This window comes from Garra rufa, chromosome 23 (genome assembly GCF_049309525.1).
Source record: "Garra rufa chromosome 23, GarRuf1.0, whole genome shotgun sequence".
Lineage (NCBI taxonomy): Eukaryota > Metazoa > Chordata > Actinopteri > Cypriniformes > Cyprinidae > Garra > Garra rufa.
The window spans coordinates 3294302-3311439 of NC_133383.1; the positions used below are offsets into that span (position 1 = coordinate 3294302).

Genomic DNA, 17138 nt, shown 5'->3' on the forward strand with positions numbered 1-17138 from the left:
TGCAATTTATATAAAATGATAAGCCACTGGTCAAAAAGAAACCTTTGCATGAATTATCTCACTGTTCTTTAATTTTTAAACCTCGTGCATTAATAATGCATTAATAAACGCACACAAAAGCATGATAGAAACGAGATTTTATTTTGTAAAAAGTTATAAAATGAATATTGTACAAAAATAAAGTCTGTAGAGAGCTTTGGTTCAGTAACACAAAACAAGACAAAACGTCTCACAGGACCGACGAACACTGCAGGACGGAAAATGAGTTTCAGCAGACATTTGAACTCTTATCTTGAATGTTCTCTTTCGAGGAATCCGCGAACGTAAGTTACACGCGCCGGACATGTGCACCGAGCAAACCGTCATACGTCAGGACAGAGGAACGAAGCGAACGGGTGTTTTCGGTTACATCCACGACTCCAAAGCACGTTTATCATGATTAAGGTGGAACGGCTGATGAAATATGTCCTGATAAAAGAGGCACCTCGAGCTGTATAGAGGTTTGGCCTGGATACTTGTGAAATGGGAGATTTGTTCAGGGATTACAGCATCATAATGCAACAGTAAAGCCCAAAGTATACTTCGGTTTTGTGCGCCTGACAAGTTTCAAAAACGAAATTAAAGAGACGGAACAACAACAAAAAAATACCGAAGACTACAACAACGAGTTCCCTGCATTGACAAGCGCGTGTAAGGGGTTTAGTTTAGGAGTACAAATATATTTTATTGCTCATAATATTGAGAAAAATAGCGAGATTTCTGTCGATCGCCTGAGTTCGGCTCCGCCCCCTTTTCAAGGCCGCGATCGTTGTCTTTAGTCTTCCGTATGAGTTTAGTTTTATTTAAAACCTTCCCAATATACTGGCATTTCTTATAACATCCGATAACTTTAGTTTACTCTACAATAAGTAAATCCACCAGTTAATTACTCTTACGGAGCGTTTCCACTGTCGCATAACGAGTGCACGCGGAGCAAGCATTTTCAATTAACTCCTATGAAAGTTGAACTTAAACACTCTCGCGGTGCATCATGGGATTGAACGCGGTGTGGAGAAAGCATTGAGAGCGGCAAAAAAGTTGGCCATTCCTCAACTTTATGCAAATGTCGAGCAAAAAACACGGCGAAAACCAATCGCTGTGAAAAGTAGGCAAGGCAAGATTTTGACGTATTTTTTCGATTGTTTGGAACTGGTGGATTACTGAGCTGAAATCACATATCATTTAAGAAGTCATGCAAAAGTAAATGCACATGCAAAAGTAAATGCACTTTGCATGCTTTCATTAAATGCTACAGTTTAGTTTGCGAACGACAATGAAACGCGAACAGGGTGTAAACATTGTTTTTCAGAGGCGTGCTCTGGCCTAAATTTGACACACCCCAAAACAGTGGTGTTTTAGCATTGCCAGCAGCACTGAGTGTGGATTAGACGCTGTAGTGGAAACGCACCATTATGGTGCATTTCCACTGTCACGTAGCGAGTGTTTTCAATTCATTCCTATGAAAATTGAGCTTAAACGCTCTCGCGGTGCATTATGGGATTGAACGCGGCGTAGAGAAAGCATGGAGAGTGGCTGAGAGCGTCAAAAATGGTTGGGCATTCCTCAACTTTATGCAAATGTAGAGCGAAAAATGCAGAGCGACAACCAGTTGAATTACTGAGCTGAAATTACATATAATTTAAGAAGTCATGCAAAAGTAAATGCACTTTGCATGCTTTCATTATATGCTACAGTTTAGTGTGCGAACCGTCGTTAAAAGTCGACAATGAAACGCAAACAGGGTGTAAACACTGTTTTTCACAGGTATGCACTGGCCTAAATTTGACATTCCCCAAAACCGTGGCGTTGTAACATTGCCAGCGACACTGAGCGAGGATTTGACGCTGCAGTGGAAACGCACCTTCAGAGAAGTTCAAAGACAGAATTTCTAAAATGGCTGTGCTTGTTGCATACATGTACAAAAACAAAGTATACTTTGGGCTTTTTAGGCGTTTACGGGCCTAAACAGAGTCGAAGACCCAGACTGCTCTTACAATTTAAGAGAGAATTGATCCTGTTGAGAAGTTTATTTCAAGTCGGTTAGAGCAGACAAAGCTGATTTGACATAATTGGTCTTAAACGACGGGGCTCCGTGGTGCTTTTCCGTACAGATTAATGGGTAAAGGGCCGGTTTGACCTCAGCGGTCGCTCCTGAGCGGACAGCAGGTTTAAAGAGGTCACATGTAACATTATTTGCTCTGATCAAACAGTCCATTTGTGGCGCTCGGCTCGGCGCAGGCGGTCTCTGGCACTGATTTCATTACAGAGAGATGTAAACACGTCAGGCCAGACCGTATTTTAAAGAGATAATTGGAGGCGAGCCATCTGAGGTCCGGCTCGAGCACACGACGGACCGTGCTGCCTGTTTTAATGACGGTTTTGCTTTTTTTTTTGCAAAACAACATCGGCTTTTTATTTTCTAGAATAATACTTGGTCCTCTGCCCGCTTATTATGTGTTCTTTTGTTGTAGGAAACAATGGCAGGCTGTCTGGTGGAGCTGAGAGCGAAGACGCGGCTTTTCCATCCCTGACTGCATAGGGCCGAGTTTCACGGATGGGACGTAATTATGTGCTATTCTTTCGTTCATCTGAACGAGTCTCTCTGATTTACTCAAGCTCATGTCGTTCCAAACCCATCTGACCTCCTTCTGTCAAACGTGAAAAGGAGATCTAATGCAAAGTGACTTTCTCAAACATGACTTTTGCATTATTTCCCATGCCTTCTCAAGGAACAAACACAAATTAAAGTCTGTTCGTTAACAAAATCAACAGTGGCTCTCAAATCTCATGCATTTTTCACACTAGTCCCATTGCATTCGGCAGAAATTCACTGTTTGGCTTTGAAGTTGTCAAACACAGCACAGTGAGTCTATATGCACCATTATTTTTAATTGAATGTGTTTGACCATGAGATTTGCTGTGAAAAACGTCTTAAATTTGGGTCTGTTCCTGATGCATATCAATCATACGACTTCAGAAGACTTTGAATATTGTACTCATGTTATATTCACTAATTTTACTGTGCTAAATGAATGAAATATACCAAAATATAAACCAGAATCTCCTAACATCTGCCTACCTTTACTGTTTGCCAATTTTTAGCAGACAAAATTCATTAGTTTTATTTGGGAATTGCATGCGGGGGGCTAAAGATTTCCCAATGCAGATTCGCAAAGGGTTTTAAGTTGGTTGTGTAATTTTATTACGCAAAGACCAGTAGAAATCTGCTTGATTTGAAAGTGATTTCTGTGTGAGCTGTGTTTTATACGTTTCTACACTATATAAAATAATTAATATATAAATGTATATTAAAATTTTTCAATAAAATGTGGTCAGATCTAATACATTTCATATACTATAATATAATATATAATAAATAAATATATATATATATATATATATATATATATATATCAAAAATATAGAAAAAGAAAAAATATAGAATATATTGATAGTGTTATATATATATATATATATATATATATATATATATATATATATATATATATGTGTGTGTGTGTATATTTTTTCTAGTTTTTGATAGTATATGGATATTATATATAAAATATATTAGAAAAAAATAGACAAAAATGGTAAAATATATAAGGAAAAATACTACAAGGAACAAAAAAAAAAATATATATATCCATTCATATTTTTTTCTATTTATTTTTTAATATTTTACTGGAAAAAATATATTAAGAAAAAACAAAATGTTAAATAAAATATATATTTCTTCCATTAAAATATGTTAGAAAAAAATATGATAGAAAAGAAAAACTAGAAAGGAATATAATATATATATATTAATTTTTCTATTTATTTTTCTAAGATATTTTACTAGAAAAAATATTAATATTAGAAAAACCTAAATGTCAAAAAAAAAAAAAAAAAAAAAAAAAAAAAAAAATATATATATATATATATATATATATATAGGTGAAAATAGAAAGTATTGAACAATATATTGATTGATAGATATTAATTATATATAATACTATTTTTTTCTAGTTTTTTTATATTTTACTGGAAAAAAATTATTATTAAAAAATTTAAATTATTATTAATTATTATTAAAAAAAAAATCTCCCCTGCATGTTTGACCATGAGATTTAAGAGATTTGCAGTAAATAACGTCTTAAATTTGGATCTGTTCCTCATGCAAATCAATCATATGACCTCAAAGTTTCAATATTAAATATTATATTAAATTTGTTATTAGTTTTTTTTTCCATATAATATATAATTTTAAAAGTTATATATTTATATGTTTTTTTAAAAATCTGTGTATAAAATCTGAGCTGAAGATTAGCAAAATTTGGTGAGCAAAAAGGTCTGTCGCACCTTTGTGTTTCACATAAGTCGGTCCCGCTTGCAACGACATGAGCTTGAATAAACGACGAATTGCGATCGGCTTCTTAAAAAAAAACATGCTCAAATTTGGCACCATCCAAGATAGAGAACAAAAACCTCCTCCTTAAATAAATAAGAGAAACAAACACTCTAATACAATGGATTGCAATAAATAACAATAACTTAATTAAATCTCAATAAATACATTTTCATATATACTATATATATATATATATATATACAGTATATATATATATATAGATAGATAGATAGCTTTCTGGATATTAAAGATCTGGAGTCTGTGGTTGCGGCTCTCTCAGTGTAAACGTGATAATCCACTGCAGGCGCGTCACGTTCCCTTATTCCACCATGTTTTTTGCTGGATAAACGCTGTCTGTTCTGTGGTTTGGTAACAGAGTGAATACTGAATATATCTGGGATCTCCTCAGAGCCAGAGTCCCGCGGCCCAGTCTGAAGCGTTTCGCTCAGGTTTGGTCCGTCAAACGCAAGCGCACTTCTTAGCCGAATGCTTCTTCAGCGTGTGGTATTCCAAGCTGTCGTCCAGGAAGGAGATGTCGTCGTCGAAGGCGATTGGCCGACAGCAAGTCCGAGACGGCGTTTCCTTGTCCAGCTTCTTGTTGTGAGTGAGGTTGTTGAGGATCTTGTCGTAGTTGGTCTCGGCGTCGAAACACGGGCCGCTGCAGTAGCGGAAGATCAGCTCCTCTTTGGTCCTGTAACCCAAGCCCAGGTCCGTGACGTTCAGGTGGATCTCTTTAAGCAGGCAGCCACGCCCGTGACCTTTGACCCTGTCGTCTCGGCTTTCCTTTCGGCCTCCGCCGCCTCGCCCGCGACCTCTCTTCCGGTCTCCTCGTCCCCGTCCGCCCCTCTCCGTGTTTGTTGCTCCTTTCTGGCGGCCCCTGTCCCGCTTGCTTTGCAAATCCGCGTCCAGGTCCGAGGATCTGCGCAGACGGCCGATCGTGGCTTCGATGAAGTCCATTACGCTCTCGAACTGCTCCGGGTAAAGGCCGTTCACGTCATCTTCAAAAGATAGAACAAAAAACGTAATGAACTTAATGATTTAATTAATCATGCATAGTGACACTTTGTGCATTTATGATGATTCTCGTTTGTTTTTGGATAAAAGCATCTGCTAAACGACTAAATGAGTCAACTCAACTGTTTTGTTGAAATACTGATTTAATAAAACTAAAATGCAAAAAAAAAAAAACTAAAATAAAATATAGAAAATGTAAAAAATATAGAACTATATATATATATATATATATATGTGACCCTGGACCACAAAACCAGTCATAAGGTTAAATTTTACAAAACTGAGATATATACATCATATGAAAGCACAATAAATAAGCTTTCTATTGATGTATGGTTTGTTAGGATAGGACAATATTTGGCTGAGATACATCTATTTGAAAATCTGGAATCTAAGGGTGCAAAAAATCAAAATACTGAGAAAATCACCTTTAAAGTTTTCCAAATTAAGTTCTTAACAATGCATATTACTAATCAAACATTACATTTTGACAGGTTTACAGTAGGAATTTTACAAAAAATCTTCATGGAACATGATCTTTACTTAATTTCCTAATGATTTTTGACATAAAAGAAAAATCAATAATTTTGACCCATACAATGTATTTTTGCCTATTGCTACAAATATATAAGACTGGTTTTGTGGTCCAGGGTCACATATTAAAAATAGATAAAAGATATAAATTATATAATATATAAAATATTTTTTTTCCAGTAAAATATATTAGAAAATAATTAAATAAATAAACTGAAATATTAAAAAAAACAACAAAAACAACAAAAAAATACTAACATATTTAAAGTAATAAAAACCAACAAAACAAAATGAGTTTTACTAAACTTAAAATAGACATTTAAATAAACCTATTAGAAATGAAATAAAATTATTTAAAAAAGACATAAAAACATAAAGGCCAACAATAAAACAAAATTATTAAAACCAAAAATAAAAATATGACATACAAATGATTACTAAACATTACTAAACCTAAACCAAAAAAATAATAAAATAAAAACTACACAGACATTAAAAAACAAAAACACAAAACAAAAAATACTTTCATATTTAAAGTAATAAAAACCAACAAAAACAAAGTTATAATAGACATAATGCTAAATATGAATAATTACTACAATACTATATTTATGATAATATATTATTAATGATGCTGTCAGTAAAATGATAAAACTAAAAACTGGAAAAATAGACTTGAATATATAATATGATAAAATGATATATATGATAAAATGACAAAATAAAACTATTTGAAAAAAAAAAACAATAAAGCCAACCTAAAGTAGACATAAAAAACATAAAGCTAACAAAAACAAAATTACTAAAACTGATATAAAAATAATAAAACCTGAACACAAATATAAAAAAAACACAGAATTAAAACAAATAAAAACTAATGCAAAATATGAATAAATACTACAAAACTATATTAATGATACTATTTTATTAATGATACTGTCAGTAAACTTACTAAACCTAAAACTGAAAAAAAAAATGGAAATGTTTATAAAACTAATTAAAATGACAAAATTACTAAAACTATACTGAACAAAAAAACATTAGACATGCAAAATTAAAGTTTTACTAAAACTGAAAGAAAAAAAAAGAAAAATCTAGAGAGACTTTAAAAAAATAAAACAAAGCCAACAAAAACAACAAAATGATTAAAACTAAAATAAAAATAGACAAATGATAAAAACAACAAAATTACTAAAACTGAACAAAAACAAAAAAACTAAACACATTTAAAAAAACAAAAAATACTTACATAAAGTAATAAAAACCAACAAAAACAAAATTTGTTTTACTAAAACTGAAAGAAAAATAAAATCTACAGAGACATTAAAAAAAACAATAAAGCCAAAATTACTACAACTAAACCAAAAAACTAAACAGACATAAAAAACAACAAAAACAAAATTTGTTTTACAAGACCTAAAATAGACATTTAAAAAATAATCACAAAAACACAACAAACTTAAAACTGAAATAAAATGAATAAAAACTAAATAGACATTTAATAATAATAATAATAATAATAATAATAATAATACAGCCAACAAAATTACTAAAACTGAAATAAAAATAATAACTAAACAGACAAATACGAAACAGCAATAAAACAAAACAAAATAAAACAATATTCAAAATATGAATAAATACTACAATACTATATTAATGATATTATTTTTTAATGATACTGTCAGTAAAATTACTAAAACTAAAAACTAAATAGACATGTTTAGAAAAACGAATTAAAATGACAAAAACACAAAATTACTAAAACTATATTGGGACAAAAAAAAATATGACATGCAAAATTCAAGTTAATAAAAATAATAAAATCTACAGACATTTAAAAAAAAACAAAGCCAACAAAATTAACTAAAATAAAAAATACAAATGATAAAAACAACAAAATTACTAAAACTAAACCAAAATAAATAAAAAATAAACAGACATATTAAAAAACCAACAAAAACAAAAAATACTTACATATTTAAAGTAATAAAAACCAACAAAAACAAAATTAGTTTTACTAAACCTAAAATAGACATTTAAAAAAAATAATAATCACAAAAACACAACAAACTTACTAGAACTGAAATAAAATGAATAAAAACTAAATAGACATTTGAAAAATAAATAAAGCCAACAAAATTACTAAATTTGGACCTCACTGTCTATTTGACATTGTTTATTTGTCACTATCGAGCATCCCAAGTAACGGCCCATGACTCACGGGGTCACCGGACGGACTGTTTTCATGTCAGGACTGCGTTGGAAAATCTTATAGATCCTGACATTGAGGTACAGCAGAAATACATCTGCTCAACCGCAAACTCGAAACATGCACGCCGCCCTCGTCTTAAACAAAAGCAAGCGCACGTTTGATCTGCATGTAATGCACCATGATTTCATTACAGTCAGAACTCAAAGTTCACCCGTTCCCCATTCAACCCAATAAGACCAACCGTGTCACAGTTCTTGGAAAAGCCCTGCAACAGTCATCATATGCTGCTAATCGTGCTGTCATTTTTCCTCATTACAAATAATTCAACCTACATTTTTGCTAAATGTTTCACTGATTCCCACTTATATGAGGTTAAGATAATAAAAGCTAAACATGTACACACCCACAGGCCATCAAATATGTAGATGAGTTTGTTTCTTCATCAGATTTGGAGAAATGTGTTATTACATCACTTGTTCAACAATGAATGTGAATGGGTGCCGTCAGAATGAGAGTCCAAACAGCAGATAGGCTACAGAACAAAAGAATTACTTGGGGGGAAAAAACAAATTCAAAATATGAATAAATACTGAAAAAAGGAATTACACAATGGATCTGAATGGGTGCCATCAGAATGATAGTCCAAACTGTTGATAAAAACATCACAATAATCCACAAAAAAAACCCACAAGGAAATGGAAAAAAAAAAAAAAAAACGAATTCAAAATATAAATACTGAAAAATATAAATTGGATGTGAATGGGTGCCGTCAGAAAGAGATTCCAATTAGCTGATAAAAATATTCACAAAAAAAATCCCCACAAAAAATTACATGGAAAAAATTAAAAAACTAATTCAAAATATGAAAATACTGAAAAATAAAAATTACACAATGGGTGAATGGGTGCTGTCAGAATGAGAGTCCAATAGCTGATAAAAACATCACAATAATCCACAAAAAAAAACCCACAAAGAATTACATGGAAAAAATAAAAAACGAATTAAAAATATAAATACTGAAAAATATAAGTTACACAATGGATGTGAATGGGTGCCGTCAGAATGAGATTCCAATCAGCAGATAAAAATATCCACAAAAAAAATCCCCACAAAGAATTACATGGAAAAAATTAAAAAACGAATTCAAAATATGAAATTACTGAAAAATAAAAATTACACACTAGATGCGAATGGGTGCTGTCAGAATGAGAGTCCAATAGCTGATAAAAACATCACAATAATCCACAAAAAAACCCCACAAAGAATTACTTGAAAAAAATAAATATAAACGAATTCAAAATATGATTACTGAAAAAAAAAAAGAATTACACACTAGATGTGAATGGGTGCTGTCAGAATGGGTGAGTCTAAACAGATGATAAAAACATCACAATAATCCACAAAAAAAAAACCCACAAAGAATTACATGGAAAAAATAAAAACTAATTTAAAATATGAATAAATACTGAAAAACAAGAATTACACAATGGATGTGAATGGGTGCCGTCAGAATGAAGGTCCAAACAGCTGATAAAAACATCACAATAATCCACAAAAAACCCACAAAGAATTACTTGAAAAAAATAAATAAAAACTAATTCAAAATATGAATAAATGATACTACTATATTAATGATAGTATCAGGAAAATTACTAAAACTATAATAAAAAAAAAAACAAATAGACATGTAAAACTAATAAACAAGCACAATTAAAGTTTTACTAAAACTGAAATAAAATCTACAAAAGCCAACAAAAACAAAAAATCACTAAAACTAAAATGGAAATGGACATAAATGATAAAAACAACAAAATTGCTCAAACTAAAATGAAATAAACATAATAAAAACTAAACAGACATCTTAAAAAACAAAAACAAATCTAAATTACTTAAGCTAAAACTTAAATAAAAACTAAGTAGACATATTTTTAAAAAGCAATAAAGCCAACAAAAAGAAAATTATAGTTTTCCTAAAACTAAAACAGACATTTAAAAAAAAATAGTAATCACAAAAACACAACAAACTTACTAGAACTGAAATAAAATAAAGAAAAACTAAATAGAAATTAAAAAAGCCAGTACTAAGTACATCTTGAGAAGACAAAATCTGCATGTTTGTAAGAAACAAATCCATCTTTAAGACATTTTATATGTCCATAATCCATAATTACACTTCCTCCAGTGCACAAGCCCATTTTCAAAGGTGTTTTAGACTGTAAACGGTGCTTGATCTGTGCAAATTTATCTCTGGATTCAAACCAAACCACTTTTTTTTTACTGGATGAAGCATTATTATGGATTAAGGAGTCATATTTTAGTCAAAAACATCTTAATGATAGATTTGTTTCTTACAAACGTGCAGCTTTTGTCTTCTTAAGACGTTAACCGATGGACTGGAGTGGTGTGGATTACTTGATCAGCTGTTTGGACTCTCATTCTGACGGCACCCATTCACATTCATTGGTGAGCAAGTGATGTAATGCTACATTTGTACAAATCTGATGAAGAAACACACTTATCTACATCTTGGATAGCCTGAGGGTGAGGACATTTTCAGCAGATTTTTTTTATTTTGGGGTGATGCAGATGCTGTATGCAACTTATATTAGTCATTTCGCCTGGATTTATTCGTAAGAGAAGCAACTAATGTGAGCTTTGCAATAAAGTATTCAAAAACAAGCAGCTATGAGAAATGCAGTATAATGTGACAGAGAACATGCAAATTATACGTCATGCATCTCGGTTTACTTTTTAAAATTAGGACAGAGTGTTTTTAATGTCAATTGCAAACTAGCAGACATAAACTCTCAAAACCAGTTTCTGTGATTTTCATGCCTGCTGTTCCATGCAAATGTCAGCACATCTAGCATGCATGAACTCATTTTGTGGTCCAGATGCACCATATGGCAGGTAAAGTGAAGTATTCTCTGTAGGACTGAGATGATTCGGATGCTCTGGGAATTTAGTCTTGCTTGAGATGTTTGTACGAGCTTCAACCGTTTCGGAGTAGCGGGCGTGATGAGCGGTGCCAGAATCGAGTAACCTTTGCGCTGGTGTCATTTGTGTAACCCAGTTGGTTACATGATCTAGGGCGGTATCGAATGAATCTGACAAACGCTGGCTGCGTGTCAAATCTCTGTGCTGCCTACATAGAAAGCATTTTTGTGCATCACAGGATGAATGAACAAAGAATAAACAGGGACATTTACATTTGAAGCGCCCAAACACTAGTCTAAATGGACGGTTTAATCTGTTTTCCTCAATTCTGACATAATGTCTTGTAATTCTAACTTTACATATCACAATTTAGACTTTATCTTGTGATTCTGACCTAAGATCATGCAATACTGAGTTTATATCTCGCAATTCTGACTTTATATTTTGTACTTTTGACTTTATCTTGCGATTCTTACTTTCTCAAAGTTCTGACTTTGTCTTGCAATTCTGTCTTAATATTAATGCAATTCTGACTTTATATCTTACAATTCTGACTTTATATCTCACAGTTCTGACTTACTATCTTGTAACTGTGACTTTATCTCACAATTCTGACTGTATATCTTACAGTTCTGACTTTATATTTTGTAACTTTTACTTTATCTCGCAATTCTGACCTAATATCATGCAATTCTGACTTACAATCTCGCAATTCTGACTTTGTCTCGCATTTATGACTTTCTCACAATTCTGACTTAATATCTCGTAATTCTGACTTGATCTTGCAATTCTGAGTTTGTCTTGCAATTCTGATTTAATATCTCACAATTCTGACTTAATATTTTGTAACTTAATATCTCGTAATTCTGACTTGATCTAGGGCGGTATCGAATGCAAGATCAAGTCAGAATTACAAGAAAGTCATAAATGCGAGACAAAGTCAGAATTGCGAGATTGTAAATCAGAATTGTGAGTATAAAGTCAGAATTGTGAGGTATTAAAAGTCAGAATTGCATGATATTAGGTCAGAATTGCGAGATAAAGTAAAAGTTACAAAATATAAAGTCAGAATAAAGTTGACTTTGACTTGACTTTGACTTTATATCTCACAATTTCGACTTTACCTCGCAATTCTGAATTTATCTAGCAATTCTGACTTAATATCTCACAATTATGACTTTGTCTTGCAAGTCTGACTCTATATCTTACAATTCTTAATACCTCACAATTCTGATTTAATCCCCCGGTTTCACTAACAAGGTTTAAACCTAGTCCCAGACTAAAATGTAAGTCTGAGCTGTTTCAACTGAAATAAAATTGCAGTGATTCATCTTAAAATATATCAATGCCTATGTTTTGTCTCAAGATGCACACCAGTAATGTTTTTTTCGAAGCACATTTATAAAAAATTACTTAAACATCCTAATTGAACTATGGCCTAATCCTGGTTTAGACAAAGCCCTGTCTCTGAAACCGGGCCAGTATCTTGCAATTTTGACTTAATATCACACAATTATGACTTCGTCTTGCAATTCTGATTGTATATCTTACAATTCTGACTCAATACCTCGCAATTCTGACTTATCGCACAATTCTGACTTTTAATATCTCACAATTCTGTCTTAATATCTCACAATTCTGACTTAATATCTTGCAATTCTGACTTTATATTTTGTAAATCTAAATTTATCTAGCAATTCTGACTTTATATCTCACAATTATGACTTTGTCTTGCAATTATGACTCATTTATGACTCAATTATGATCCCCCAGTTTCACAGACAAGGCTTAAGCCTAGTCCTAGACTAATATGTACATTTGAGCTATTTGAGCTGTTTCAACTGAAAGAAACTTGTACTGACTGATCTTAAAATATACCAGTGCCTTTGTTTTGTCTCAAAATGCACACCAGTAATGTTTTTTCTAAGGCACATTTATAAAAATTACTTAAATATCTACTTAAAACTATGGCCTAATCCTGGCTTTGGCTAAGCCCTGTCCATGAAACCAGGCCTATATCTCACAATTGTTAATACCTCGCAATTCTGACTTAATATTTTGCAATTCTGACTTTGTCTTGCGATTCTGACTTAATATCTCACGATTCTGACTTAATATCTCTCAATTCTGACTTTGTCTTGCGATTCTGACCTAATCTCTCAATTCTGACTTTTAATATCTCACAATTATGACTTAATATTTTGTAATTCTGAATTTATCTAGAAATTTCGACTTAATATCTCACAATTATGACTTTGTCTTGTGATTCTGACTTAATATCTCACGATTCTGAATTTCTTGCAATTCTGACTTTGTCTTGCAATTCTGACTTAGTATCTCACATTTCTGATTTAATATCACGCAATTCTGACTAAATATCTCACAATCCTGACTTTGTCTTGCTATTATGACTAAATCCCCCGGTTTCACAGACAAGGCTTAAGACTAGTCCCAGACTAAACTGCAAGTCTGAGCTGTTTCAACTTAAAGAAACTTGCACTAACTGATCCTAAAATATATCAGTGCCTTTGTTTTGTCTCGAGATGCACACCTTTTATTCTAACTCACATTTATAAAAATTACTTAAATGTCTTAATTGAACTATGACTTAATCCTGGCTTAGTCTAAGCCCCGTCTGTGAAACCAGGCCAATATCTCGCAATTCTGACTTTGTCTCGCATTTCTGACTTTCTCACAATTCTGACTTAATATCTCGTAATTCTGACATAATATCTCATAATTCTGACTTAATATCTTGCAATTCTGGCTTATTATCTCAGAATTACAAGATATAATCTCAGAATTGTGAGATGGCACCTTGTATTTGATACAAACTTGCAATTCTGAGAAGAAAAGTCGGATTTGAAAGATACAAACTTGCAACTAAACGGAAAAGGTAAGAATAATGTGATAAGCCACAATTACTTTTTAAAATATGTTATTCATTGGCAGAGTTGCGAGATGCAAACTAAAAATGGCAAGTTTATATCTTGCAATGGAAGCTTATTTTTGCCATGGGATAAAAAAAAAAGGTAATTGCACCACTGCACCAAGCCACATTTAATTGGATGCAAATCAATGTTTTGTCAAATGTACAGTCTGTTCAATATGTCAAACCATAATTTTTGCTCATGTTGTGTATCAGAAAACATTAAGAAAAATGCATATTCTCAATCATGCACTCAGAACCTCATGTTCATTTGCTTCAGATTAAACATCTGACTGAAAGTCTGCAATGCACTGCGAGTTCTTCACTGCTTTTAGTGGCTGCTCTCTGCACAGCCAAACTGCCATTACAAGAACACATTGATGCATGCAGGGATCAAATCCCCAAGACACAAGTCACTGAGTGATTCAACATGTGTTTGTTTTTTGCAGCTCCCATCGCCTGTTGTTCACTATAGTTTCAGCACGCCTTACATATTATGCAAGGGTCTGGTGGAGGGTCCAACAACTTCGAAATAAATGCATGCAAATTTTCAGTCAGTTCAGCGCAAAGCGTTCCACATGCAGAGTTTGACTCGTTAATGCTCTAATTTAGAAAGTTCCCATGATGCAAGATGCAAGAAGGCTACTGTGTAAAAGACAAGGCCGCTATTAAACATCTGGAACAGCTGCTGAAATGCACAATGAATGTATAGTTCATGCCTTTCCCGTCACGTCAATATATTTGTTGGTGTTCACAACAGCACCTTACTTAGAAAAACATGTAAGAAGAGCTACAGGGACTGTAAAACTCTACATTAAATGTAAACAATCCATGCAGAGGAATGCCATGTTCAACTGGAGTAGGTTTATAATAAAACAACGTGACTTTAAAAGCACAACCTCTGTGTTATAAGGCCAAGCACCGCTTTCGGTTTCAGATTTTTCATGCTGTCGAACAGATGGGGGTTTGTTACGTAAAACATGTGGTCATGCAGTGCTTACCAAGGTAATGTTTCAGTTAACATACTGTACTCTTGACCAGACTATTGTCACAGTTGTGCATCTGTATCTGGGTTGCTCAACATGCAGCTATGCAAGTAATTGAAAGCAGTTCTCCATTACAGTTACATAGACATCTCATTTGTAATATGCATTGAAGAAATTGAGAGTTGCATGCTCAGTGACTTACATTGTTCCTCCATGGAGGCTTGTTTTTGGTGAGTGGTTTCAGGTTGGGAGTCAATGATGGGGTCCAGAGCGGGCGTCTCACTGCGGACGACGTCTCTTTTGGATGGCTGCAGCTTGTGGAAGACGGGACGTGTGGAAACAGAGCTCAGGAGCAACAAACACGTGGCTAGAATGTCCCATAACTTCATTTTAGACTCAGTTCCTTTGAGGGAAGCTGCAACGGTGCAAAGGTAAAAGCACAACAACATGCATGAGTGACAAAACGTGGAATGGAAAAAGAAGACTTTGAGAGACTTTTCATGTGCTAATTTGACAAGCACTGTGTTTGTTTTGTAGCCTGCGCTACTGAAAGTATTCCCAGAGGGATACGGTTCAGAACGAAGTGTTGTAAGTTGTGAAAAGAGCAGAATTAAATATTCTGATGAGAGAGCCCTGCGTGAAATGTGTTCTGTAGGCCAGTTAATGCTGAACAGATTTCTGTCAGTAATACAGAGCAGAAAAATGCATGTTTTCTGCCAGAGTTTTTCCCCGTTCCGGATCCCAAAACTCCTGTTGATGAAAAGGCAAATAAAATCTAACAGTTTCATGGATGCAGTGATGTTTACAATGACTTTTACGACCCTTTATTGCCGTAAATGACGCTTTACTCCGAATAGCTGTAATCGTTGATCATTAAAACCTGCTGTTTCTTCGTGTAACCAATAGGTTTTTGATAGTTTTAAAAGTCAAATAGTGAGAAGATCATTTGGTTTAGATATTTACTGTATCCTTCTGCTTTATAAATACAGTCAGAGTTGCATAAATCCCATTTTTTTAAGTTTGAAGTATCTGACCTATTAAAGTGAGTCTATTAAATGTGCTCAAAAGTTGCTCATAGTGATGTGAAGTAAACACAGACTCTTGAAGGTTGCTTCATATTGTTTACTCTGCATTTGAGGTGTACACATTGGGTTATAGAGACTATTAACGTATGAGAACCTTTTTAGGAGACCATCCATATTTTGGTGCACCATACAACCCAGAATCTCAGGAACATACATTGAAATGCCTAACTTTTTAATTTCCAATGCATATATACTGCCAGAATTGATTATTAACACGTGAAGAACATTTATGTTTAAGAGTGCATGGGAAATTTACAGTACAAATAGATTAAGAAACACTATGCAGATAAGAATAATATAAATATACCTTAAATGGGGTCCATACAGACCGGAGCTTCAGAAAAGCCAAATTCTCAGTAAATCAGGAAACATCCAGAGATCCACAGGATAAAAAAAATTCGTGCGTTATCCTCAAAATATCACAATTCCAGGTCCATTCAGAACATGTTATCCGCTAGATCCCAAGGAAGCGCGCCCAGAAGTGTCCGGAGTGTCCAACTGACGCGCCGCGCCGCTCAGCTCGCCGTGCGCAACGCGACGCGCTTGACCGTGATGCTGCCGCGCGCCGCGTCTGTAACGTGAGAGAAAACCAGCAGCAGCGGCTCAGATGAAGACATCGGGATCTCAAAGGCACGGATCCGGATCCGAACTAACTGTAATAGTTTCCCGTGTCTATTGAAGCGCGCCGCATTCTGCCTCCGTTGCGAAACGCAACGCACAGGTGATGAAATCCAGGTGAATGTTTGTTAATATCCGCACGGATCAGGTGAAAGTGAAGCGCGGTTGTACAGCGGATGGTGTGTGTCTGATATCTGTCAGCAGCACACAGCGGTCATGATCCACTCGCGCGTCCGTGTAAACGCGTTTGACGCTCCCACTCTGCTCTGAGCGCGTTTAAATACGCTCACGGGTTCGAGCGCGGTGACGTCACGCTCGGGCTCCGCCCTCATTTTTCTCATGCTCGCACAACTCAGATCCATCCATCCATCACTGTTTCCATCCACAC

At 33.9% G+C, this 17138-nt stretch overlaps 1 protein-coding gene across 1 annotated transcript; it reads right to left on the bottom strand.

Annotated features, from left to right (window-relative positions):
* Positions 1–4891: 4891 nt before the first annotated feature.
* gdnfa (glial cell derived neurotrophic factor a) lies at positions 4892–15455 on the bottom strand. The gene is made up of 2 exons (XM_073830265.1): positions 15250–15455; positions 4892–5430 (listed from the first exon to the last, which is right to left on the bottom strand). Exons 1-2 carry the CDS (start codon positions 15434–15436, stop codon positions 4892–4894), a joined length of 726 nt encoding a protein of 241 aa, XP_073686366.1. The 5' UTR covers positions 15437–15455.
* Positions 15456–17138: the final 1683 nt, after the last annotated feature.